Below are 27,654 nucleotides of genomic sequence, written 5' to 3'. Positions count from 1 at the left end.
TAATTTTATATTCCATTTATAGTTTTCTATATTAGTGAATTAGCAAAATTTGTAAATTTAATATAATAATAGTTCTAAGTTAGTTAATAGAAGTTTTTCTTTTAAAATTTTATACGAATTTATTTAGTTAATAAAATTTAAACATTTTAAAATTATTATTTATTTATGAATTCGGAATCAAAATTTTATTATTTTTTTAAAAAAATTGCGTAATGCCAGAACCAAATCGAAACCGTAATTCGAACCGTCGGTTCGCCGGAACCGTGCCGGAATCGGAACCGGAGGTTCAAGGGTCGATTCCGGTTTAAAATTTTAAACATCTCAAACCGACGGTTCAGCGAACCGGAACCGGCGGTTCACTGAACCGGCCATGCCTAATCAATTGCTCATTTTGCATGCTTGAAAAAAAAAATCATAAATAAATATATAATACCATAATGCATGTACACAATGCTGCCACCATTTCACTTTTAACACTGCCGCAGAAATTACTTAGATTTTATTAATTACTTGAAAAGCAAAATTAAAAAATAATTTCTAAGATATAGATAATCATTTCCTCATATAAGATATAGAAAAATAAAGTTGTATCCATTCAAGAATCTCAAGTAAAATGTAACAATCTAGTTACTAAAAGGGCAGTTAATTTCCTCCTATAAGTGGAGGCATTGGAGAATCCATTTTGTCATAACAACTGATCCTTGGCACAAAAAATCACACTGACAATTTCTTCTTCCTTCTTTGCCCACACAGCTTAAGTGTTTTCCTTTCTTCCCCACATTCCTATAAGAGGTTTTGGAGAGTTCCTGAGCCATTTGGAGCTCTCTCTCAATTTATATATACACACACAGACATGTTTTTATGATGATGATAAATTAATTTTAAGAGAGGTGTTGCTGGTGATGTTGACAGAAGATAGAGAGCACAGATGATGAAATGCATATATGGAGTTGGCATCTCACTCCTTTGTGCTCTCTATTATTCTGTCATCACCTTCAGCCTCTTACTTCGTTATATATATATATATATATATATATATATATATATATATATATATATATATATATATATATATATATATAGGTTTTTCTAAAATTTAAATTCGCTATCTTACAGTCCGCTAACTACTTTGGAATTTTTAATATGTTCATCAACTGGCAACATGGATGTATGCAATTAATGAGCTTATTTTATGTTGTTAGCTTTTCTTCACTCAACACAAATTAATTTAATTTTCAAATTATGAATTACCCTATATATATATCTTTTTTTAACACTATATATGCAGGTTTTATTGGTTTTGTTGGAATCTAAATACAGTAATAGCGACTCAAGGTAGATGGAAGCTAGTGCTGTAAGTAGCAAACCTTGGTTTGATATAAACATGTGATTGGATGCATGTTTATGCTTTTAATTTAACTCATCCTATAATATCACTGAGCTACTAGTTAGCTATTATTACTGTTGTTGCTCTGTTGTACTGTAGTAGTAATAGTTCATTAGATAACTCACGGTGATAACTCACGGTGCACGGGTATGGCTATAAATCTGGTTTAAGCAAGTCAATTTTGTTTATATAATATATCATATGCTAATGATTTTAAGAGGTGTTTAGGTTGAAATTGGTGATGACGTTTCTTTTTGCATCCTTTTGCAAAATTATTCTTCTCATGACTTTGAAATGATATTATATATGTTATTAGTTTATTTATTTATTTTATTTTACCATGAATATCCTCACATTACTTTGAGTATAAGACTAATCTCGCTTCAAGATTTATAGTTATCTATTTTCATGAGTATTTTTCACGAACTATTGAACCTTTGACTTTGCACAAACCATTTGACCCATTGATTTATTTATTTTTATAAAAAGATGAAAGATTTCAATCATTATATAAATTATTGAATAGTAAAAGAAGCTGACCCCGATCTATGAGTTGTAGGAGCTGAAATGCCAAACAAACTTGACCCTGATCCATGTCATAGAAGTTGTTCCAAGGAAAAATGGTGTTTAGGGATATATATATATTGAAAAGACTCACCGATACTCATATATGGATCCACCTATACGTTAAATCAATTATAAAATGAAGATGAAATGGATATGTAAAAGTTTCTTACGTTATATTACATTTTATTATGGTTGACCACAATCTAATATATATTAAAATTTCTTATTTGTGGTGTGATGCGTCAATACGAGCATACACCAATATGTTCTTTTTTATCAAATAAATTAAAGTGGTAAGCGATGATATAGTCAAGGAGGAGAATGAATATTACATCAAATATAGCATATGCATATGGAATTCCAGTGGGTAAGTGGAGAATATTTGAAGTCATCCATCGAAGGGAAGGATTGGTTCTTTCTACCATTCACTAGAATCTAACACCTCATTTGAATTTCAGGTTGTCACATCGCCTAATAATACAATATGAACAATTAGTCCATATTACGTGATCAAATTGTTTATGTTTACTAATTGTTGAGTATCGGGAGATAGGGATTTGGCCCTGCATCTATTGTCAAGTCGAATCTATTGTCAAGTCGTATATATATTTATCACTAGATTATATCTTTGTGTGTGTTTCTGTTTACTAATTACAACTATAAATTAATATTAAAACACAATCTGCAATGTTGAATTAAATTGCATATATCAAATTAATTGAAAATTTGAAAAATTTGTTCTAGTTCACCCAGGAGTATTCTGTATCTTATTGGGTATAGAACTAATCTTCTTTTGGGATTTAGCTACTCACTCTTTAAATGTTTTTTCATGGATCAAATTTCTAATCTTGAATTAATGTCAAAGTATGTCTTATTACTTGAGTTATTATTTATCGATAAAAATTAATAGTATTATTTTGAAAACTACTAAATTAAATATTAGATGATGAATATTTATATATTGTTAACTAGGAGGAATGCTTGCATCTTAGTGTTCTATTATTAATAATTAATTGCCTGAATACATAAATTCACTCTTAACCTATATTATTTTAATTTTATAACATCCTCAACTTTTATTTTGGCCCATCAAATACTTTGGTTTATAAAATTATATCTAATTAAGCACTCTAATTAACAAAATTATTTTATTGATCACTTTAATTTGTAAAATTAGTTTAATTAAACACCTATAAATAACTATGAGTTGGTTAAAGGATAAGTTTCAAGCACATGTTACGGTGGTTGAAAGGGATTGTCTTTTGGCAGTACAAGCTTTAAAGAAGATACAACGAGATAATTCTTCTATAGGTTCTTTGATTTTTGATTGTAGATAGTTGATGGATGATTTTCCCACACTGTCAGTCTCTTTTCTTCGAAAATCAGCGAATCAGACTGTTCATTTGTTAGTTAGAGTAGCTATTTTTATGTCTGGTTTGATGGAGTGGGCTACTAACCCTCCAAGTTTATTTCAGATGTATTAGTCTTTGATTCTAATAATATTTAAAGCATTTCCATGCTTTTTCAGAAAAAAAAAAAAAAAACCTATAAATAAAAATTATGAAAACATATGAGCAATGAATATATGCTCTTAGTCATCTTTATTTGCATTAAAAAAAACGCAACCTAGAAAAATGTAATTATTATGCAAAATATCCAGATATTTATAACCGAAAAATCTAGTTATTTCAATATGATAATAATAATAATAATAATAATAATAATAATAATAATAATTAAATAATATTAAATGGATATATTGAAGCCGGCAATCAAGCCTGTAAAAAGCTCGGTGGTGTAGCTTCAAAGTGACAATAGCTAAATTATTCTAAATTTAAACTTTGTCCCTGACAATAAAAGTCTTACAATTAAATCTACATAATCTTTTATTCTTTTTACTTTCATCCAACTACTTCAATTATTTATTCCTCCAAAATTCTAAAATATCAAAACCAAAGCTTTTAAAGGATTCAACTTAATATTGGAGCCAAGTTCGATTAGTCATTGGCCTGTAGCAGACCATGCCTAAATAGTTAGGAGGGCCAAAAAATAATTTTACTCAATTATGGGTGGCAATACTAAAATTTTTTTTTACATTAAAAATTAAAATTTTTTTTATTTTGGGCGACCACGACCCCTTGGCCCTAGCCTGTCTGCCCCTGTAAGGTATAACCAAATTTCCTACCATCCAAATAGTACCTTACCTAAATAATCTCCAGACTTTTAACCTTATCATTATTGCCCTTTCTTCTACTAATAAATTGTTACTAATCTCCTTTATAGAAAATTATGATTCTTTACAATTATATGGAATTTTTTTTTCTGCAAGAATTACGGTAAATGGTGTCAAAAAGAGTAACGAAGTCAAGCAATTCCACTCCAAATCTAGAGCAGAAAAAGCTAGGAGGAGAAGATAAAAGATACAAATACTTTATTTTACATCCAAATGGGATTGACAAAATTAATTTTTCCAAAAAGCATTGGAGCCAAGTCTACCAAAGAAGCACGAGAAACGTTTAAGGATGAGCTTCAAGGCAGTACTAAAATATGTATTATGAAACTCCAAACTCTACGAAGAAATTTTAAAAATGAAGGATTTTAGGATAATCAAAGAGTATAATTAAAAGAAAAAGAAATAATAAATCAATTAATAATATATGGAGAAGATATTTTTGACAAAAAAAGGCAATTAAAATGTTAATAACTGTTACCAAAAATTGATCCAATAGTAACGACTATTAAGTAATTTAAGGATTTAGCCACTTAGTCAATAACTGAAATGGTTGGATCCATAGAAGCTTATAAGCAAAGATTGAGTAGTCAGTGATCAAAATTTCATTAGAAGTGTCTTTCAGTTTAAATTAAGTATAAAGTCTCAAAAATGCAAATTTTTTGGAGGTAAAAAATTTAAAGAGTTTTCTAGAAGGGAAGAGAATGGAAGGAGTAATCAAAGTCAAAGCAAAGGCATATATCCACCATGCAAAATATGTAAAAGAATAATCACCTAGAGAAAGATTGCTTCTTTGTAAAAATATTAAGCCAATTATTCCGAAGAAAAAGACATATACATGCCAATCAGTAGTAGAAGAAAATATTTTAACTTTTAAAAAAGAAAAAAAGAAATTAAACTAGAATTTCATTAAAAGGAAAACGGATATAGATATGGGATATCAGATCAATATGTTTCTATATTTTTATATAAGAAGTCTAATAATAAATCACTTATATACAAAGAATAAAAAAAGTAAAATCTTGAATTGAAGTATCTAATTGAATTGACAGAGTATAATACATGTGTCATGCTAATCGCGGTGGCTATTCATAATCACTCTTTCTTTATGGTGTTTTTGCAAATGCAATCTGTCACCTTCAAATTTCTTACTTCTATTAGAAGAGAAATCTGTATTTCTTTCTGCATAACTGTCCAAATAATAAAATACCATATACAAAATCACTATAATGGTGACAACAATAATTTAGAAATTAGCCAAATTTGAAAACAAAATCTCAAGACATAAGCAACAATAAATTTTCATATTTGGGCAACAATAACTCATATTTGTATCAAAAGACGTAAAATTGGGGATTATTTGAAAAAACAATACAAAAAAAGAAAAGGAATGACTACTGATGAGAGCTCAACAGTGGCCGTCCGTATAGGAAAAAAAAAAGAGCTTTTAGGTTTTGAGATAAAAAAAAGAGACGGTATATATAAAGTAATGTTTTAACTTTTGAGTCAAATTCAAGTGGTAAATTATAAAATTAGTGTAAATAAAAATATGAGCCAATTTGTTTAAAAACTTGCAAGATTAATTCATGTTATAATGGTCTAAGATTATCAATAAAATTCTGTAAGAAATAGTATCTCATATATAAAGCATTATAAAGGGAAAATAATTTTAATAGCAGTTATGAAATATATTATCTTTTCATCTTTGTCGATTTCCATTTTCTTGTATGAAAAATATGCATTTTCTTTTTGTAAATTTATAGGTATTTTTTAATCTGAAAATCAAATAAGTTCAACTGGGCATTATTGCTATTGTGTCCCACAAGTTAAAATAGCAAATTACTTACAATTGAAGTATGTTTCTGTTTGTTGTGTTTCATTTTCATAGGAGTTGAAATTAACGTTGTCATGCCTTAGAACCACAGTTATATTCAATCTTGCATGTATCTTTTCAACCACCAGTCCAATTTACAGCTACTTGTCGCTCAGTTTCTACACCCTTCTATCCTTCCTTTATAAAAATGACCAACTTCTTGATTTTTAACTTGTACAAAATCAATTTCTTAATAACTAATTACTATTGTTTCATTCTAACACAAGTACAAATTCAATTCCAAGAGATCATGACGCATCACAGGCATCCGCCTCCGCCAGGCCCTCCACCAGCAGGCCCTCCTCCTCCAGGGCCACCGCCGCCACCATTTCACCATCCACCTCCACCTGACCCTTTTGCACCACCACCAGGTTTGCATCCTCCACCTCCTCCAATTGTTCACACTCCTCCACCTCCAGACCCTTTTGCACCGCCTCCGGACCCTTTTGCGCATCCACCACCACCAGGACCACCAGGACCTCCTCACCCTCACCCTCCACCACCTTATTAGAGTCTATTTATTATCTATTACATAACGTTTATATTTATGCGAGTTGAAGCGCATTGCAACAGTATATTGAATAATCACCTAATATGAAATTGTAATGGTACATATTCTACTTTGGCCTCGTTAGCTGAGTGTATACATGTGATAATTATAATAAATAATAAATTTGTTAGTTAGTTAGTAGAATTCAGGAGTTCCATTGAATAAATTTTTCACTTTATGTTGCTAATATTATATTTATGTCTATTTATATTTGATGTGTCTGTAATATGACTTTATCGCTAAATTAATATATATATATATATATATATATATATATATATATATATATATATATATATATATATATATATATATGAGTTATTACATTTGAATAAATACAGATTAACATAATTACATATATTAAAATATAAAAATCATAAATTATACTGTGTGGTGAAAGTGCCCCCATTGTAGATTAGCCTCTGCATATGGATTCAGGTCATAGCGCTGATACCATGTTAAATTTGAATTGTATAAGCAATTGATCAATTTCATTAATAATTTATCAAATTCATTAATAATTTCATGACGGACCTATCTTTAATAAACAATACTCACTAGCTACCGGAATGAGCTGGACAATACAATCCCACAATTTGCCTAAAAAGAAATTTAGTCAGTGAAAATAGCAGATCTTAAGATATCCCTAATCAGAAGCTTAAAAAAAATCTATTAAAATCCACAACTCTAGAAATAATTAATTTAATTAAACTAAAACACATAAATTTGGAGTTTTGCTAATTTTAATATTGACCAATCTTCACTATTTTACAAAAACCTTGAACTACAAAAAGAATTTAGAGGGATTCAAATTGGGTTATAATGTAAATATTCAGAATTTTCCAACATGTACTGTATATATATGCAGTTTGAGTGAGAATTGAGGTTTGTTGCTCATAGTTTAGTTCAAGTGTATGTAAGTGACGAACGTCGAGATGCCCACCTAATCTTATGCTTTCAATCTTAGTTTAGTTCCTTTAATTTGTTGATTGTCTATTTCTTTTTCTGCACTTCAGTTCGTTACTAGTTTTATTTTATATGTAAATCAGTTGGTAACGGATTTATATGTACACTTCATCAACCTTATAAATATAATTATTAATAATATTATTATTTTTACATTAATTTTTTAAAATTTTAATAGCAATAGCTATTAAATTTTATTAAATACTAATATTCATCGATACAATAACTATAAGCTGTTATTAACCATTGTGGCAACCAAAGGATCAAATAATTAAATCAAAAAGGCCGTGGCTTGGATACTTCATGGCTAAGATAAGAAAATTTTCTTATATGCGTCTAAAAACAATATTTGTATGTATCATCTACTAGTCTAATTCCATCTAAAAGTCCACAAAACTATCTCTAGAAACTTCTTTTATGTGCTCTTTATAAGTAACTTATTGCTCTCTATCTCCATCTTATAATCTTCTCAACTAAGTTTCAGCACCAAAAAGAAAAATGACCTTCCATAGACACCCACCTCCACCACCACCAGACCCTTTTGCACCGCCACCATATCTACATGGTCCTCCACCACCACCACCACCTCCTCGTCCTGAATTTTATCCTCCACCACCCCACCACCATCATCATCCACCGCCGCCTCCGCCGCCTTTCGCTCCACACCCACCACCTCCCGGTCCTCCTGGTCCTCCTCCACCACCTTTCTTTGATCCATATATGCCACCTCCGCCCTGGCACCGTCCTCCTCCACCTCCTTACTAGCGCATTTGTATTCCTAAGCTAAAGTGCTTGTGATGGATGTGCAAGAAGTGCTGTAGTGATCAACTGAGAGAAGATACAGGAATTGACCATCGCTATGGTTCTTGATGAATTTAGGAAGAAATACAATAATTTACTTTCTTTTATTTTTCTTTGAGCTGCTTATTGTATTGATGTCTCTGCTTCTTGAAATAATATGGATTTTAGAACACTCAATTAGACTGTTGAAACTTGTTATACAGAAGTTTTATTAAATTCCGTTCTATATATTACAATCAATTATATATCCTGTAATTCTGATTCTTTAATTTATATATATATTTGTTCTAGAATAAGTTAATTAGAACAATCAAATTCATTAACTCAATCTAATTGTTATATTTAGTATTATTAGTAGCAGCATACACGTGCTATACACAATAAATATCTTTATCTATAATCTTAGAGATATTATCATAATATTTTAAAATTTATAATTTAATTAAGAAAAAATTTATAATTTAAATTACTTTTGATTTCATATTTTTTATCTATAATCTTAGAGATATTATCATAATATTTTAAAATTTATAATTTAATTAAGAAAAAATTTATAATTTAATTACTTTTGATTTCATATTTGTTAATTTAGTTGAAAATTATTTCAATTAAAGAACATCTAGAGTCCGTTCGGTAATACTACTCATTCTAGTAGTTGTTAGCTCTTTTAGTAGCTGTTAGCTTTTTAGTAGTTGTTAGTTGGTAAATGTTAAATGTTAGCACCTAGCTGTTTGCTGTTTAAATAGTAATTGAAAGTGAAAGTGTCTAACAACAACTGTTTAAGTGGCAATAAATTTAAAATGACAAAAAAAGATATTGAAATATTCGCCTAAAATTTTTAATTAAATTCATTATAAAAAAATAATTTCACTGTATCTAACTTTTCAAAATTTAAGGGAGCAAAAATTGAAAAGTCCACTCTTTTATAAATAAAATGGAAAATTTTTAATATTTTAGGGAATCAACATTTTTAATTTTTTATATTTGTTTGAGTTTAAATATAAATGTATAAATAATATTTTTTTTTTCTTTTACTATCAAATATAAATAAGCCAAACATAAAGATAATAAAATACGTAATGTGATAACAGAAAGATTTTATATTAATTAAGGATAAGTATAAGGTTGTAAAATAAATTTAGTAAAAAGAGTGAAATGTTGAATGTTAAATAAGATAACGTTTTAAAATACACTGCATAAACCTAAAGCTACTATGTATACCAAGTTACCCAACACATAAATTTAGAGAAATAGTGTTTTGACTAGTTCAAAACACTAAACGCTACTGTCAAACACACTCCTATTTCAAATTCAAAACATTACACTAATAATATAAAAATTAATGTTTATAACAAAATTGACAGAAAAGAAAAAATATATTAAAAATCAGTAATTTTAATTTACTTTTAGATTAATAAACTTTCTTAGACGATATTAAAAATAATAAAATAAATAAAATAAAATAGACAATAGAAATTCAATCGTAAATGTATATATATCATTTTTAATGATAATTTCATATAAACCACTTTTTTTTATGATTTATCAAATTTTTCCTAACTTGATAGAATAATAGAAATTAGAAGAGAAAAAATATATATGAATATCGAAAAGAAATTGTATAAGAATTGTTGAAATTACAAAAAAAAAAAAAAAATTGATTTTACCAAACCTCAAAGAGCTATCTCTCTATTTATAGTCTAATAATAAGTAATTAATGGTAATTCAATGTATTATCACTAAAGCTAATAAAGACAACTATACATTGTAATTTTAAGACAAAATAAATATTGAACGTTTGAATATTCATCGTTAATAAAACTATTAATAAATATTTTCACCATTAACCTTCTCTATCATTCTTTTAAATATAAAATTTTCATTCATAATAATAAATTATAATTATGATTGATTATAATGATATTCAATATCAATATTATAATAATATTAATTTAAAAGAGAAGTTATAATACATATTAATATGATAATCAATGATAAAATTATGATAACTTTTAAATAAAAATAGGATATAATATTATAATAATTTTAATTATTTAATACATATTAATATGATAATTGATTGACAATTAAGACCAATATTATGTAATTTTGATTGAGAAAGATAGGTTATAATATTATAATAATTATAATTATTTACTAATATGTATTAATTATGATAATTGAATGATAATTAATATCAATATTTCTATAACACTATAACTAATAATTAAATTCTATATGACACTATCAAAATTTAAGTCCTATGTGGCATTATAATGCTATGTATCGTCACCAAGAATCTTATTTGGTAAAAGTGAGAGAAGAGCATTCATTTATAAAATGTCATATGTCAACTTCTTAGAAAAAAAATGCTTGCTTTATATATATATATATATATATATATATATATATATTGATATTGAATTGTTTTCTCTTGGAAAATTAGAAAAATTTCCGAGCTTTTGATCAACTATTTGCACCACATTATGGCAATTCAAATACCAAGTAAAAAAAAGAAATAGTTGCTCTGTTTTAAGAGTTTTTTTTTTTTTTTTTTTTTTTTTTTTGATGCTCTGTTTTAAGAGATTGGCAATAAATTATTTTCATTGATAGATCAATAGACAAATTTAATTCAAATATTTTAAATTATTGTAAAATATTATAATTAAATATGCTCTAAATTTTAGTGGTATTGTACTATTGAGTTAAATGAAATAATTCATGAATGATCGGATGACAAAAAAACTAATATTTCTGCTTATTTAATTGCGGTGATACAATTAGAATTAGACATGATCTTACTTTCAAAAAAAAAAAAAAAACATGATCTTCTAAAATATTAACTGAAATGGATATTATTATTATAATTATGAAAGTTAATTTAAATATTTTCAAAAATAAATTAAAAAAAATCAAAGCCTCTTAATGCATACAGGGAAGTGAGCATTTGGTCAGAGGAACCAGATTAAGTTGAACCACCTCTGACTGATAGGATAGAATTATGAAAATGCAATAACTGAAGCGAAATTTCACTACCACATGAATTAATTAGTTACAGTTAAAACTTGCTATATGTTTTTTTTTTTTCTTTTTTTCGGTCTTCAAAGTTCAATGCCATCAGCTGTTTGCTGCAATTGTCCCTTGAAGATCCTATCTTTCGCAATTCTTGCCTGCAAATTTCACATACAGAAAGAGAAGTTGAACCTTCTTGCTTAAAGATATCTTTATCTTGTATAAAGTGTAAGAAAGTTGAGAACCTGTTTTTGCCAATTTGTAGCAGCAGTTAAGAGAGCTAGCAGAGCCACTTGCATTGTTGAGCCTGTGACTACTCCAATCCAAAGACCCTTTCCTCTAAGATGAGCAACAAAACATAGCAGAACCGATATTGGAGTTCCAATAAAATAGTAGGCTCCAAGATTGATGCATGCTCCTATTTGCTGCCGCCCACATCCTCTTGCAATTCCTGTTTTCAAAAGTAGAGAACAAAATATTCTATTTGGTGTTAATTATAAATTTGGTGTCTTAAATGACACATAAGCAGTCGACACTTAATTGAAAATTTTTATTGGATTTCAACACTTAATTGTAAACGTTTTCTTTTGATACATCAAAATAGAAAATTTTAATAAGTTAGACACTAAATTTATAATTAAACCTCTTGTAATTCTTGTTTCCACAGGTAGAGAACAATATATGACTATTTAAAACATTTTAATTTAGTAATCGAGTGTGCCTCAAGTATGAAAAGTGTTTAAATCCTAACAATCTATTATCAAAAATATAGACAAAGATATTTTTGTTAAAGACATTTTTGATAATTTAGAATAACAGTTTTGTGTAAAAATTTTCTTATATCTAAAAGGATAACACAGTCTATGATATGAAATCATATTAATATCAATGTTTTTAAAACTGGATTGGACATCAAACTGGCTTGATAAGTGAATCACGATTGGACTGGATCAACTCGAATCAACTTCTTGATCTAGTGTAACCGAAAAATTTAAGCTATACTAACCAGAAAGTACAGCTTGTAAGCTATCCATCACAATTGAGAGAGAAAGCAAGGGAGTCACTTTTTTAACATACTCCACAACTTCCTTGTCATTGCTGTAAGCATAACCAAAAACACAACGCATGCAGAATAGGATTATGCTAACAATTACTGCTTCTGTCAGTGAAATGCTTAGTACTACTCCAACAACAGCTCGAGCCGCCAGTGGATTCCCCGATCCCAACTCATTCGAAACTCGAGTACTGCCAATTAAAAGAGTATGACCATTACTGAAAATTACAATGAAATGGGTAATTTGATCTACCAAAAGAGTAAGATATGAATCAAACCTCGCTGCAGCACCGATTCCGTATTGTAAAAAATAGTGCAAGGCTGTTGTTGTAAGGCTGATTACAGTGCTCAAAGAGGATTAGAAGCATTCTTATCAATGATCAAACAGTAAAAGAGTAGATATATTAGCATACCAAATAGATAGAACAGATGTTTCAAGCTTTGAATTGGGTAGAAGCCCAGCAAGCAATATAAGGAGCTCAAAAGTCCACCACTCAAGACTATGATCATTGCCATGAAAAAAGAAAAATGGCAAATTGCTTTTCAGAAAAAATGGATTTTTAAATTTCAATGTCGAACAAACTGTTAATCAGTTTAGAAAATTACCACACCATTACAGTAGAAGGGACAGCCAAGCGCCAAATAGTGCTAAAGCTAGAGAACACATCCTTCCAGCAAAGAATGCGAGTTTTCTCACATGAAGAAGAGCATCTAATGTAACAAGTAAGCAAGATTGCATTTAACCAATAAGCCAAACCAACAGCTATAGCTCCTCCGCAATATCCAAATCCCCACTTAAACATTAATCCCCAACAAATTGGTACGTAAAAACTGAGAGCTGCACAAGAACTTATAAGAGTTGGTAGAATCAAGCTTTGAGACTGGAAGTAGCGAAGTAATGATTGAACAATTGCATATCCAAATAATGCAGGTATAAGAGCAATTGAATATTTGCAGGCTACCCTTGATATTTCAGGGTTTAAACCTACTAATATTAATAACTTGTCCATAAATATCCATAAGATAGATATTGGAAGACATATTGGAACCAGAGAAATTGTTGCACAGTAAGTGTAGCTTCCAAATTTTTGATATTGGCCTGCTCCGTAAGCTTGACCACACAGAGTGTCTAGAGCACCACAAAATCCAAACTGCTTGGCATATAAACATATTGTTAATTATCACGTAAACACATTAATATCTTTTTTTTTTTTTATAAACCCAAAAATATTTAAAATATTATAAAAAAAATAACTGTCTTTTATGTTCAGTTTCTTAATTTAGGACTGAATTTCACTAGTAGTGGCATTTTTTTTTCCCTTCGTTATTATTAATTAAGGGTTGATTGAGAGAACTAGTAACCTTTTAGCGCTGAAAATAATTTAGCATACTAATTTGATTAAATTAAAGCTCATCCTTTTAAATTAATAATTGATTACCATATTAATCTCAATTTGTCTCAAAAATTTATACCAACTTTTGTTTTGTACATATTTTGGTAGCAATTTCAATATCAATAGAGTTGCACTTAAGCAGAAAACAAGTGACTCAAGTGGTAATCACCCTTAAGTTCAGTATACAATCTTTATAAAAATAGAAATTTAATCTGCGAAAGAAAAAACTAATTTGATAGTTTCAGAATTGATTTTCGACCTTGATATTGTATATCTCTTTATGGTTTATAAGATCTCGAGTATAGTTAAGAAACTTAGATTGTTGCCCACCTAATTCCTGATGTAGTAGTGATTTTATCTCCGTTATCTCCGATTACCGTTATCTAGATATCTTAAATATGATATTTGCATTTTGGTCCCTGCCTTGATATCAATAAGTCCTTAGCTTCTTATTTTATTCTATCACTGATGGAGAGAAGGAAATAAAATTAATTATATAATATTTGGTATTTTAAGTGGAAATTATTCAAGCAAGTAAAATTAATTTCAACAACTTCGTTATATGAATATTTGGTATTTTGAGCATCATTCATTGGAATATAAAAGGTGCTAATAATTAGACATATGCAAACTTAGATCTAGGATTAATTATTTTTATCATAATTATTATCTATTTATTGTTATTTTTTAAAAAATATTTTAGATCATCATAACATATAACCAATATTTTGATGTTTATAAGTAAGTCTATGCCAATAAAAAGTTGAAAACCGCTAATTTATTAGTGTAGAACTTTATATAAATAACATGCATTTATCATAAATAAATAAAGAGAAGCGAAAAGAGAGGGTTTACTATGACGGCGAAGCCAGTAGCATTGGTGAAAGAGGTGGCAACTGAGACGCCGGAAAGTGGTAATTTACCGAGATGCCCTGCCATCATTAGTGAAATTGTCGGTAAAAGGGACAGTGAAACGGATACAACCACCATTGGAGCAGCCATGGAGCTGACCTTCTTTAGCTCTTCCACAATCCATGTCTTGTTTTCAGTCCTAGTAACCACCACCTCCACCTGTTCCATTTTGCTCTTCTGTCTCTATTTCTTCCTTTGACATTTATTTATCTTTCTTTCCTACTAAGACGTACGTGGCTTTCAAACAAATTGCCTTTTTACTGAGTAGTTTTGTTTTCTTTTGTTTTTTACTTAAAATATGCAATTCGATAGTGAGAGTTCAACAACGGAATTAAAGAGATGGCGACTGAAATTAGAAGTTGGAATTTCAGAGATGAAATGTATTCTTTTCAATTTTAGGGGGACGATACGTATAATTTTTTTTATTAAGAAAATATATATTTTTAGTTTTAGCTATCATCATGGAATTCTTCTTTCTTCTTCCTTTGTCTATTATTAGTTTATTTCGTGTTCTAATTATTCTTTTTCTTTCTAATCTAATCTTGCTTCTTTTTTATGCATAATTTGCACTTTACCTCTTTTTTATGCATAATTTGCACTTTACCTTTTTTTTTTTTTTTTTTTTTTTTGCAATTAGCATAATTTATAGCTAAATATATAATTTTGCTATATGTAACACAAAAAAAGTTCAGGTAAAACTATTGAATTTACAGAAATGGACATGGATTTTGCTTTTTTTGTTAAATTAAGTACAAAGAATGAAGGAGAAGGAAAAGGCAACCAAAGTTGTGATTTTATGCATTTAAAGAAGAAAATCCATGGAAATGGTTAGCAAGGAAGTGAAATAGGGACATGTGTTTGGTGTGTGTCAACCCAATTCCGTAGGGACAAACATATGGCTGTTGCCTTATTTAGAGCGTGGAGACAACTGAACTGAAATTATTAGTATGGGCTTCCTAACGGTAACAAATACCAATACCCAATGGGCCACAAAAATAATTGGCCACCAATGTTTAGGCATGGCGACCGGGTCAGTTCAAATCGGAACTGAATCAGAACTGAACTGTATTGTAAAATAATCAAAATTGGACTGTAACCGTTATTTAAAGTTTTGAACTGGAACCGGCGGTTCAAGTATTGATTAAAGTTCATGTGAATATTAAAATTTGAATTTAAACTGGTTTGAAATTGGCGATTAACTCACGGTTCCGATTCTATTTGAACCAAATTTTTTTTTTTCTTTTCAAAATTATAATCATGTAGCCTATTCTATAGGCCTATAAAATTCTAAAATAATAATTTTCTGCATAATATTTTTCTATATTATTTATCTAATTAATAATATTTAGACAAAATAAAATGATAATTTATTTGATTATTTTGTAAAATTAATTAATTTTATTTCTTATCTAAGTATGAATATTCTAAAAGTTATTTGAGATATAATTCATCAATATTTTTTTTATATTCACATTATATTTTTTTTGAAAAAAAATAATATGCATATCACCGGAAACCGTGATTAAAACTATTAATTCATTGAAACCGCACCAGAATTGATCAGAACTAAAATTGGAATAAAATTGGCGATTTAAAGATGGTTCAAGTTCAACATTTTAAAAATTTTGAACCGCCCGTTCAACGAGGCAACCATGTCTAGCTGCTGGCTCTTTTGTATTATATTTTGAACTATACTAACTTTAATGAAAATAATTACTAATAAAATTATTCTTCTTCTAAATTAATATTTTTATATAATAATGTTATTTGTATTGGTTTTAAAGCAATCTTGAGTTGTCAAACAGCTTCATAATTGAAATTTGTTGAGTGGAGCTTAGATACTGAGTATACAGTATATAGCAATTAAAAAAATGATCTCGTTGATTGATTTTCGAATCCATAAATAATAAATATAAACTTTACCAATAATTTGAATTATGAAAATTGTGAAGAAAAATGCTTAGGAAAATAAAGAGATGGCTTAGAATTATAAATTGCTTTAAATTGGAAGTGAATAATTTTGGTAGTGATAGGTGTTATTTTTATAATATTTTTAATGTGGTTTTTATTAGGATTTGTAGTATTTTTAATTACTTTAATTAATTTTTATTTATGTTTTTGTTCAAAGCTCCCTTGAATCATGATGCACTTAATCTTAAGGAAATTTGTAGGGTTTTGGCACAGAGAAGAGTAAAATAAAGCAACACACTCATGCCTTGCCGGTGCTAGTTAGCACACCCGTGCTGGATTTAAGGAAAATCAAGTGAAGACACAGACTCTAGCATACCCGGACCGTGATTGAGAGAAATTTAAAGTCTAATGAAAATTTTATTCCCTTAAAACAAGGAGAATTTTATTCCCTTAAAACAAGGAGACTTTATTCCCTTAAAACAAGGAGAATTTATTCCCTTAAAATAAGGAGAATTATTCCCCTAAAACAAGGAGAATTTATTCCCTTAAAACAAGGAGAATTTATTCCCTTAAAATAAGGAGAATTATTCTCTAAAGAAGGTGGGATTTCTCTCTCATGAAGTCTATATAAAGAGAGGAGGAATTCATTGTAAGGGGATCATCTCTCATTCTATTTTTTTTCTTGTACAAAGTTTCCTCTCTTCAAAATTTCAAGTATTCAAGAGTTGTGCAAGATTTCAAGGAAGCCATCCAAGCTACCTATCACTAGTTCTTATTTCTAAACTCTTAATCTTGTTTATTTCTTTCATTATCTTTATTGATTATGGAATATTTATCAAGTATTGTTGAGTTTTATTTAAGTACTATGTGTAATTAAATTCTTATACTAGGGGTTTGATGTAGCTTAATCTCTTTTCCAATTTATGCAATTAGATTTATTTTTCCTTATTCAAGTTATGATTTATTGATGAACTTAATGCTTCTAGGCAGAATTTTCCCCTAGATTGATTTATTTCAATTATCACTATCGGAAGAAGGATCTTTGATAAGAAAAGGTTAATAAAACACATGAGAATAATAACTTGATGCGGAAGCTATATGGTTTGACTCATGGGGGGTTTTTATGATTTATCAACCTTAAATTGTAAATTCATGAACAACTACATAACTTAATGATTTAATTCATATTTGATTGCGCTATTGGAAGATAGGTAATTCAATGGAATTAAAATAGCTAGCAATACATCGGAAGAGCTTGTTAGTGAATTAAGAGTTGTTTCCCCTACTTGAATAATTAAATTGATTAATGAACTAATGAAATAAATTGGAAAGAATTAAGTGAAATCAAAACCCCTAGTAGTTTTAAATCCTTGATTTCTTTAATCAATAATTGCTTGCTTGATCTCTTCTTATTCTCTTTTATTTGCTGAATTTAATTTCTATAAACAATTTCCTCATTTATCGTTTAAATAATAACAGGATAATATAATTTTGGTACTTGGTACACAATCCCTGTGGACACGATACTCTACTCACTTTATATTACTTGTAGCGATTTTCGTATACTTGCGAAAAATCATTGTCAAGTTTTTGGCGCCGTTGCCGGGGATTGGCGTTACCAATATCAATACGAATTATCCTATTATTAATTTAGACATTTATTTATTTAATTGTTTTTGTTCATTTAAATTTTATAAAGAATATCTCAGGTCTTTATGCAAAGAAGATCAAGAAGAACTGAACCCCTGATTTTTGATCTAGAAGTTGAGAAAACTTGCCGTAGAAACAACGCCGCTAGAAGAGCACGAGAAAACAGGTCAAAACAACAAGCAAATATGGACGACGAAATCAATCCTCAACCTCAGAACAGACCCCTTGCTGCAAATCCTCAGATTGGACAACAACAAAATGTTCGCACCTTGCGAGACTACACCACACCCTCTCTTAATGGAGCCACCTCCAGCATCACTAGACCAAGAGTGGAAGCTAATAACTTTGAAATCAAACCAGCAATTATTCAGTTGCTTTCCACTTCTATTCAATATGGGGGACTCCCTAGTGAAGATCCAAATGCTCACATCACTAATTTCCTGGAAATTTGTGATACTTTTAAGCAAAATGGTGTTTCTGACGATGCCATTAGATTAAGACTCTTTCCTTTTACTCTAAGGGATAAAGCACGATCATGGTTACAATCTTGCCCAGCTGGAAGTTTTACAACTTGGGAAGAATTAGCCCATAAATTTTTGGCTAAATTCTTTCCATCTTCTAAAACCACCAAATTGAGAAATGAGATCATGACTTTTGTTCATCATGATCAAGAAAGCTTATATGAAGCTTGGGAAAGATTTAAAGATTTATTAAGAAAATGCCCTCACCATAGTTTGCCTAAGTGGTTACAAGTTCAAACTTTTTATAATTCATTGTCACCTAATATTAAGATTACTTTGGATGCAGCTGCAGGAGGATCTTTTGAAAGAAAAGAGATCGATGAAGCATATGATTTAATAGAAGAAATGGCAAGCAACAGCCATTATCAAAGCAATTCCGAGAGAAGGAAAACTGCAGGAATATATGAGATCGATGCTATCACTGCACTCAATGCTAAGGTGGACAACATGGTAAGAAAGTTAGATTTATTAACCACTAAATCTGTGAATTCCATTATGCAAGCTTGTGACAGATGCAACGAACAACATGAAATTGGAGAATGCATGCTAGATTCTGCAAATCCTCAAACCTTGGAGCAAGTGAATTACGTGATGAATCAAGGGAGAAGGAATTACCCATACTCAAATTCTTATGATAACAGGTTAAGAAATCATCCTAATCTTTCATATGGTAATCCTAATAATACCTTGAATGCACCACCAGGTTTCATATCTCCAGAGAGAAAGTCTCATGACGATCTCCTCACTGCCCTCTCTAAATCACACATGGATTTCATGAACGAAACTCGAGAAAACAATAAAATCCAACAAGCTGCGATAAGGAACTTGGAGATTCAGATGGGACAATTTGCAAACATGATGGCATCCCGACCCCAAGGTACGTTACCTAGTAATACTGAGAAAAATCCTAAAGAACAGGTACAAGCTATCACCTTAAGGAGTGGCAAACAGTTGGAGGATATGCCCAGGATTGAGAGAGAGAAGGAAAAGCAAAGAAAGGTTCCCATCATTGACCTAGAAGAGAAGGAAGAAGTGAAACCTTATGTTCCACCTGTCCCTTTTCCACAAAGGTTGAAGAAAACGCAAGACGACAAGAGCTTCCTCAAATTTCTTGACGTTTTCAAAAAGCTTCAAATTAACATTCCGTTTGCTGAAGCTCTTGCTCAAATGCCCAGCTATGCAAAATTCTTAAAAGAAATCCTAAGCAAGAAAAGAAAGATCGATGATCAAGGAATGGTGAAGTTGACAGAGGAGTGTAGTGCAATCATTCAGAATAAATTGCCTCCTAAATTAAAGGATCCAGGAAGTTTTTCTATCCCTTGTAATGTTGGAAATCTTAATTTTGAAAAAGCTTTAGCAGATTTAGGAGCCAGCATTAATCTTATGTCTTATGAAGTCTTTAAGATGCTAGGGATGGGAGAGCTAAAACCAACTAGGATGTCTCTACAGTTGGCGGATCGATCAATCAAATATCCGAAAGGGATTGTAGAAGATGTGCTTGTCAAGGTAGGTAAGTTTATCTTTCCTGTTGATTTTGTTATCCTTGACATTGATGAAGGTAGAGAAGGATCCTTAATCCTTGGAAGACCATTTCTTGCAACTGCAAGAGCATTGATTGATGTACATGAAGGAAAATTAACCTTGAGAGTGGGTCAAGAGGAGGTTGTATTTAACGTTTTAAAATCTTGTAAACTTCCTATGGATTATGATGATTGTTTTAGGATTGATGTTGTTGATGAATGTGTAAAGGACACTCTGCATATTAAAGATAATAATAACATTAATCCAAGAATCATAGATGAGAAGGAAAGTGAACCACCAAAGCAAGAACTGAAACAACTTCCATCTCATTTAAAACATGCATTCTTATGTGAGAATAATTCTTTTCCTGTTATTATTTCTTCTCACTTAACATTTGATCAAGAGGAAAGGTTGTTGCAGGTTCTACGAAAACATAGAAAAGCTTTAGGATGGTCAATTTCAGATTTGCAGGGGATAAGTCCAAGTGTATGCATGCACAAGATCTTGATGGAGGAAGATTACAAACCTTCAATTGAGCATCAAAGAAGATTGAACCCGAATATGAAGGAGGTGGTCAAAGCAGAGATTATAAAACTCTTGGATGCTGGCATTATCTATCCAATTTCTGATAGCAGTTGGGTAAGTCCTGTCCAAGTAGTCCCAAAGAAAGGAGGTATGACAGTTATTTCTAACAAAAATAGCGAGTTAATTCCAACTAGAACTATCACAGGTTGGCGTGTGTGCATTGATTATAGGAAATTGAACAAAGCAACACGCAAGGATCATTTTCCCCTACCTTTTATTGATCAAATGCTTGAAAGACTTGCAGGTTATCCATACTATTGCTTTCTAGATGGTTATTCAGGGTATTTCCAAATACCTATTGCCCCCGAAGATCAAGAGAAGACCACTTTCACCTGCCCTTATGGTACTTTCGCCTACAGGAGAATGCCTTTTGGGTTGTGCAATGCCCCTGCAACTTTTCAGAGGTGCATGATGTCTATCTTTTCTGACATGGTTGAGAAATTCATTGAAATATTTATGGATGATTTTTCTGTGTTTGGTTCTTCTTTTGATTCTTGTCTTTATAACCTCTCATTAGTGATGCAGCGATGCGAGGACACTAACCTTGTTTTGAACTGGGAAAAATGTCATTTTATGGTTAGTGAAGGAATTGTTTTAGGCCATAAAATCTCACAGAGGGGGATTGAAGTGGATAAAGCCAAGGTGGAGGTAATTGAAAAGCTACCGCCTCCAAATTCAGTAAAGGGAGTAAGAAGCTTTCTTGGCCATGCCGGATTTTACAGAAGATTTATCAAAGATTTCTCCAAAATCACAAAACCTCTTTGTAATTTGTTAGTTAAAGATGTTCCTTTTAATTTTGACGAAGAGTGTTTAAATGCCTTTAACAGATTGAAGAAAGAACTGACTTCAGCACCCATCATTGCTACACCAGATTGGAGTCACCCCTTCGAGCTTATGTGTGATGCTAGTGATCATGCTATAGGAGCTGTTCTTGGGCAGAGAAGAGAAAAGAAATTGCATGTCATTTATTATGCTAGTCGTACATTAAATGATGCACAATTAAACTATGCCACTACTGAAAAAGAACTCCTGGCCATTGTTTTTGCTTTTGATAAATTTAGAGCTTATCTAATTGGAGCTAAAACAATAGTGTACACTGATCACTCTGCTATTAAATATCTATTAGAAAAGAAAGATGCAAAGCCGAGATTAATTCGTTGGGTTCTTCTTTTGCAAGAATTTGATTTAGAAATCCGTGATAAAAAAGGAACCGAGAATCTTGTAGCGGATCATTTATCTAGGCTTGAGTTGGGGGACGAAGAACAAGCAAATTTGAATATCAATGAAGATTTCCCCCATGAACATCTTTTTCTTCTAGCTAAGGCACAAGCTCCCTGGTATGCTGATATAGTCAACTATCTTGCTTGCAAAATCACTCCTCCCAATCTTTCTTATCAACAAAAGAAAAAATTTTTTCATGATCTTAAATACTATTATTGGGAGGAGCCATTTTTGTTCAAGTATTGTAGTGACCAGCTCTTTCGACGATGCATACCGGAAGAAGAGATAGAAAGTGTCCTTCGATTTTGCCATTCAATGGAATGTGCAGGACATTTTGGAGCAAGCAAGACAGCAGCGCGGATTTTAGAAAGCGGTTTATATTGGCCTAACTTGTTTAAGGATGCCTTTAATTTTGTTCGTCTTTGTGACCGTTGTCAAAGGTTAGGCAATATTTCAAAGCGACATGAAATGCCACTAAACAACATCCTTGAAGTGGAGATATTTGATGTTTGGGGCTTGGATTTCATGGGGCCTTTTCCATCATCATATTCCAACCAATACATTCTAGTAGCGGTGGACTATGTTTCAAAATGGGTGGAAGCTGTTGCCCTTCCCAATAATGATGCCAAAAGTGTGATGAGCTTTATCAAGAAATATATTTTCACACTACATGGTACTCCAAGAGCAATAATCACAGATGGAGGTAAGCACTTCTGTAACAAATACTTAGATTCCCTTCTTTCTAGATATGGTGTTACTCATCGTGTAGGTAGCCCATATCACCCTCAAACGAGTGGGCAAGTGGAAGTCACTAATAGGGAAATCAAGAAGATATTGGAGACCACGGTTGGGCAATCAAGGAAGGACTGGTCCAAGAAACTCGATGATGCTCTTTGGGCCTATAGAACTGCATTCAAAACACCAATTGGCATGTCTCCATATCGAATGGTATACGGTAAGGCTTGTCACCTCCCTGTTGAGCTGGAGCATAAGGCATATTGGGCAATTCAATTTCTTAACTTTGATACTAAGGAAGTTGGTCAAAAGAGGCTGCTTCAATTAAACATGATGGATGAAATGAGGCTTCATGCTTATGAAAATGCCAAAATCTATAAAGATCGCACCAAACAATGGCATGATAAGCATATTATCCTACGGAATCTAAGAGTAGGCCAACAGGTATTACTCTACAACTCTAGACTCCGTCTTTTTCCAGGAAAGCTGCGCTCAAAATGGTCTGGCCCATTCACAATTAAAGAAATTTTCCCGCATGGAGCAGTTGAGATAATAGATGGTGACCGAAGTTTCAAGGTTAATGCTCAACGTTTAAAGGTTTACCAAAGTGGAAACTTTGATCCCGTTAAAACTGCTATAGGTCTTGATTAGCTTGAATCAGGTTCAGTACGTCGAGCTTAACGACGTTAAATAAAAGCGCTTGTGGGAGACAACCCATTTTATTTTCTTTTGATTTTGATTTAATTGTTGCTTTTTAGTTTTTTCCTTGGATATTATATATTGCTTTTTTTTTTGTTTTTAGTGTTTTTGTGACTTTATAGCTTTGCTAAACTCCAACACCCGGCTCTATTGTATTTTTCAATACAATGATGGTAATAATCACTACACTTTCTTACTCTTTTATTACCTTATTGATAATATGATAAGTTTGGGGAATTGAATAAAGCTCATTGAGGACAATGTGCTAAACTAAGTTGGGGAAAGAAGTTTTAGATAAAAATTTAAATTTCTTTTGTTATTTTAATTTTATTTTGTTTCACTAATAAAATAAGGTTGGAATAATTGTGAGCAAGTTTAAAAATTCTCTTCAATTCATTAACTTTTGATTAAATCAGTTGTTCTTCGAAGTTAATTATTTTTCAGCTTGAATTTTAATTTTTTTGGTTTAATCATTTGTTTCCAAGATTATAAACATCAACTTTTTTAGAATTTTATGATAAATAGATGTGTTTTTCATAAAAAATTATTTAACCTTGGCATTCCTAGAACAAATTAGAATTTTCTTCGAGACAAAAATTTTAAATGCTTACATTTAGAAAGAGATGATTAAGGCATTCTTTGTTAAAACTTCATATTTAGCCTAGACCACCTAAGTTAAAGTATGACCCTTGCAACTAATTTGAAGCCTATATCAAAAATTTATTGTTCACCCTTATTTGAACCTAGCTATTAAACCAAATTAATTTTCTACCTTAAGTGCAATAATGTGAAATTAAAGGATTTAATTTTTATTAAAACATAGCAACAAAGGGAGACAATTTCATTAGTACTAAAAAAAAAAAAAAAAAAAAAAAAAAAAAAAAAAAAAAAGAAAAAAGAAAAAAGAAAGAAAGAAAAACCCCATAAGAGAAGCAATTAATCAAGAATTTAAGTTTGGGGAACTTTAGCAAGGGAGAAAATATCAAAAGTGCTATGAAGAGACCTTGCCAAAAATAACTCTAATTTCAAGCTAGTAAGAGACTTCAAAGTTAGTTCCCCTTTACAAATAAAAATTCGTTTTTAATATAAATGAAAATCCTGATATTAAACATTATTTGTACTTTTATATACCATATTATCCTTTTCTTTACTTAGCTAAGATTATATCCCTAAAACCCCATTACAACCTAAATAAAGACCTTTTGATCTTTTAAATTGTATGCATTTAAATTGTGGAGAAGAAATGACTATTTTTGCCTATGAGAATGTTGAACTTGTATTCAAACATCTTATTTAAAGGTTAAATGATTTTTGTAAATTCATATTCTAATTATCATAAGTTGAATAATTGTTGATGATAAAAATCTTGTTAACTTATGTTTAATTAAGGGAATGTGTTTTATTGAAAATTAAATTTTGGCTAGAAAATGATTAGCATAAGAAACACATGATTTATTCTTATGTTAATGACTTTGGGTACTTATTGAAATTGTGAATGATTATTCCATACCATAATAAGCTAATATTTTAGTTTTGTTGCTTGAGGACAACCAATGGTTTAAGTTTGGGGAATTTTGATAGGTGTTATTTTTATAATATTTTTAATGTGGTTTTTATTAGGATTTGTAGTATTTTTAATTACTTTAATTAATTTTTATTTATGTTTTTGTTCAAAGCTCCCTTGAATCATGATGCACTTAATCTTAAGGAAATTTGTAGGGTTTTGGCACAGAGAAGAGTAAAATAAAGCAACACACTCATGCCTTGCCGGTGCTAGTTAGCACACCCGTGCTGGATTTAAGGAAAATCAAGTGAAGACACAGACTCTAGCATACCCGGACCGCGATTGAGAGAAATTTAAAGTCTAATGAAAATTTTATTCCCTTAAAACAAGGAGAATTTTATTCCCTTAAAACAAGGAGACTTTATTCCCTTAAAACAAGGAGAATTTATTCCCTTAAAATAAGGAGAATTATTCCCCTAAAACAAGGAGAATTTATTCCCTTAAAACAAGGAGAATTTATTCCCTTAAAATAAGGAGAAGCAATTAATCAAGAATTTAAGTTTGGGGAACTTTAGCAAGGGAGAAAATATCAAAAGTGCTATGAAGAGACCTTGCCAAAAATAACTCTAATTTCAAGCTAGTAAGAGACTTCAAAGTTAGTTCCCCTTTACAAATAAAAATTCGTTTTTAATATAAATGAAAATCCTGATATTAAACATTATTTGTACTTTTATATACCATATTATCATTTTCTTTACTTAGCTAAGATTATATCCCTAAAACCCCATTACAACCTAAATAAAGACCTTTTGATCTTTTAAATTGTATGCATTTAAATTGTGGAGAAGAAATGACTATTTTTGCCTATGAGAATGTTGAACTTGTATTCAAACATCTTATTTAAAGGTTAAATGATTTTTGTAAATTCATATTCTAATTATCATAAGTTGAATAATTGTTGATGATAAAAATCTTGTTAACTTATGTTTAATTAAGGGAATGTGTTTTATTGAAAATTAAATTTTGGCTAGAAAATGATTAGCATAAGAAACACATGATTTATTCTTATGTTAATGACTTTGGGTACTTATTGAAATTGTGAATGATTATTCCATACCATAATAAGCTAATATTTTAGTTTTGTTGCTTGAGGACAACCAATGGTTTAAGTTTGGGGAATTTTGATAGGTGTTATTTTTATAATATTTTTAATGTGGTTTTTATTAGGATTTGTAGTATTTTTAATTACTTTAATTAATTTTTATTTATGTTTTTGTTCAAAGCTCCCTTGAATCATGATGCACTTAATCTTAAGGAAATTTGTAGGGTTTTGGCACAGAGAAGAGTAAAATAAAGCAACACACTCATGCCTTGCCGGTGCTAGTTAGCACACCCGTGCTGGATTTAAGGAAAATCAAGTGAAGACACAGACTCTAGCATACCCGGACCGTGATTGAGAGAAATTTAAAGTCTAATGAAAATTTTATTCCCTTAAAACAAGGAGAATTTTATTCCCTTAAAACAAGGAGACTTTATTCCCTTAAAACAAGGAGAATTTATTCCCTTAAAATAAGGAGAATTATTCCCCTAAAACAAGGAGAATTTATTCCCTTAAAACAAGGAGAATTTATTCCCTTAAAATAAGGAGAATTATTCTCTAAAGAAGGTGGGATTTCTCTCTCATGAAGTCTATATAAAGAGAGGAGGAATTCATTGTAAGGGGATCATCTCTCATTCTATTTTTTTTCTTGTACAAAGTTTCCTCTCTTCAAAATTTCAAGTATTCAAGAGTTGTGCAAGATTTCAAGGAAGCCATCCAAGCTACCTATCACTAGTTCTTATTTCTAAACTCTTAATCTTGTTTATTTCTTTCATTATCTTTATTGATTATGGAATATTTATCAAGTATTGTTGAGTTTTATTTAAGTACTATGTGTAATTAAATTCTTATACTAGGGGTTTGATGTAGCTTAATCTCTTTTCCAATTTATGCAATTAGATTTATTTTTCCTTATTCAAGTTATGATTTATTGATGAACTTAATGCTTCTAGGCAGAATTTTCCCCTAGATTGATTTATTTCAATTATCACTATCGGAAGAAGGATCTTTGATAAGAAAAGGTTAATAAAACACATGAGAATAATAACTTGATGCGGAAGCTATATGGTTTGACTCATGGGGGGTTTTTATGATTTATCAACCTTAAATTGTAAATTCATGAACAACTACATAACTTAATGATTTAATTCATATTTGATTGCGCTATTGGAAGATAGGTAATTCAATGGAATTAAAATAGCTAGCAATACATCGGAAGAGCTTGTTAGTGAATTAAGAGTTGTTTCCCCTACTTGAATAATTAAATTGATTAATGAACTAATGAAATAAATTGGAAAGAATTAAGTGAAATCAAAACCCCTAGTAGTTTTAAATCCTTGATTTCTTTAATCAATAATTGCTTGCTTGATCTCTTCTTATTCTCTTTTATTTGCTGAATTTAATTTCTATAAACAATTTCCTCATTTATCGTTTAAATAATAATAGGATAATATAATTTTGG

General features: G+C 30.3%; 1 protein-coding gene and 1 non-coding gene across 2 annotated transcripts; both read right to left on the bottom strand.

The window, feature by feature from the left end:
- Positions 1–11,203: 11,203 nt before the first annotated feature.
- On the bottom strand, positions 11,204–15,102 carry LOC105638780 (protein DETOXIFICATION 8). Its single transcript, XM_012222644.4, has 7 exons — positions 14,690–15,102; positions 13,047–13,591; positions 12,854–12,940; positions 12,719–12,775; positions 12,393–12,631; positions 11,632–11,837; positions 11,204–11,544 (listed from the first exon to the last, which is right to left on the bottom strand). The coding sequence occupies exons 1-7, from the start codon at positions 14,912–14,914 to the stop codon at positions 11,476–11,478; spliced, it is 1,428 nt and encodes a 475-aa protein (XP_012078034.1). The 5' UTR covers positions 14,915–15,102; the 3' UTR covers positions 11,204–11,475.
- Positions 15,103–18,936: 3,834 nt separating this feature from the next.
- Positions 18,937–19,043, bottom strand: LOC149497052 (small nucleolar RNA R71). Its single transcript, XR_016320735.1, has one exon. It is a non-coding gene; the product is annotated as a small nucleolar RNA R71 (small nucleolar RNA).
- Positions 19,044–27,654: the final 8,611 nt, after the last annotated feature.

The sequence above is a fragment of the Jatropha curcas genome, chromosome 4 (genome assembly GCF_041381405.1).
Source record: "Jatropha curcas cultivar XTBG-Jc1 chromosome 4, XTBG_Jcur_1.0, whole genome shotgun sequence".
NCBI classification, from domain to species: Eukaryota; Viridiplantae; Streptophyta; class Magnoliopsida; order Malpighiales; family Euphorbiaceae; genus Jatropha; species Jatropha curcas.
This window is presented reverse-complemented; position numbering and strand designations above follow the sequence as displayed.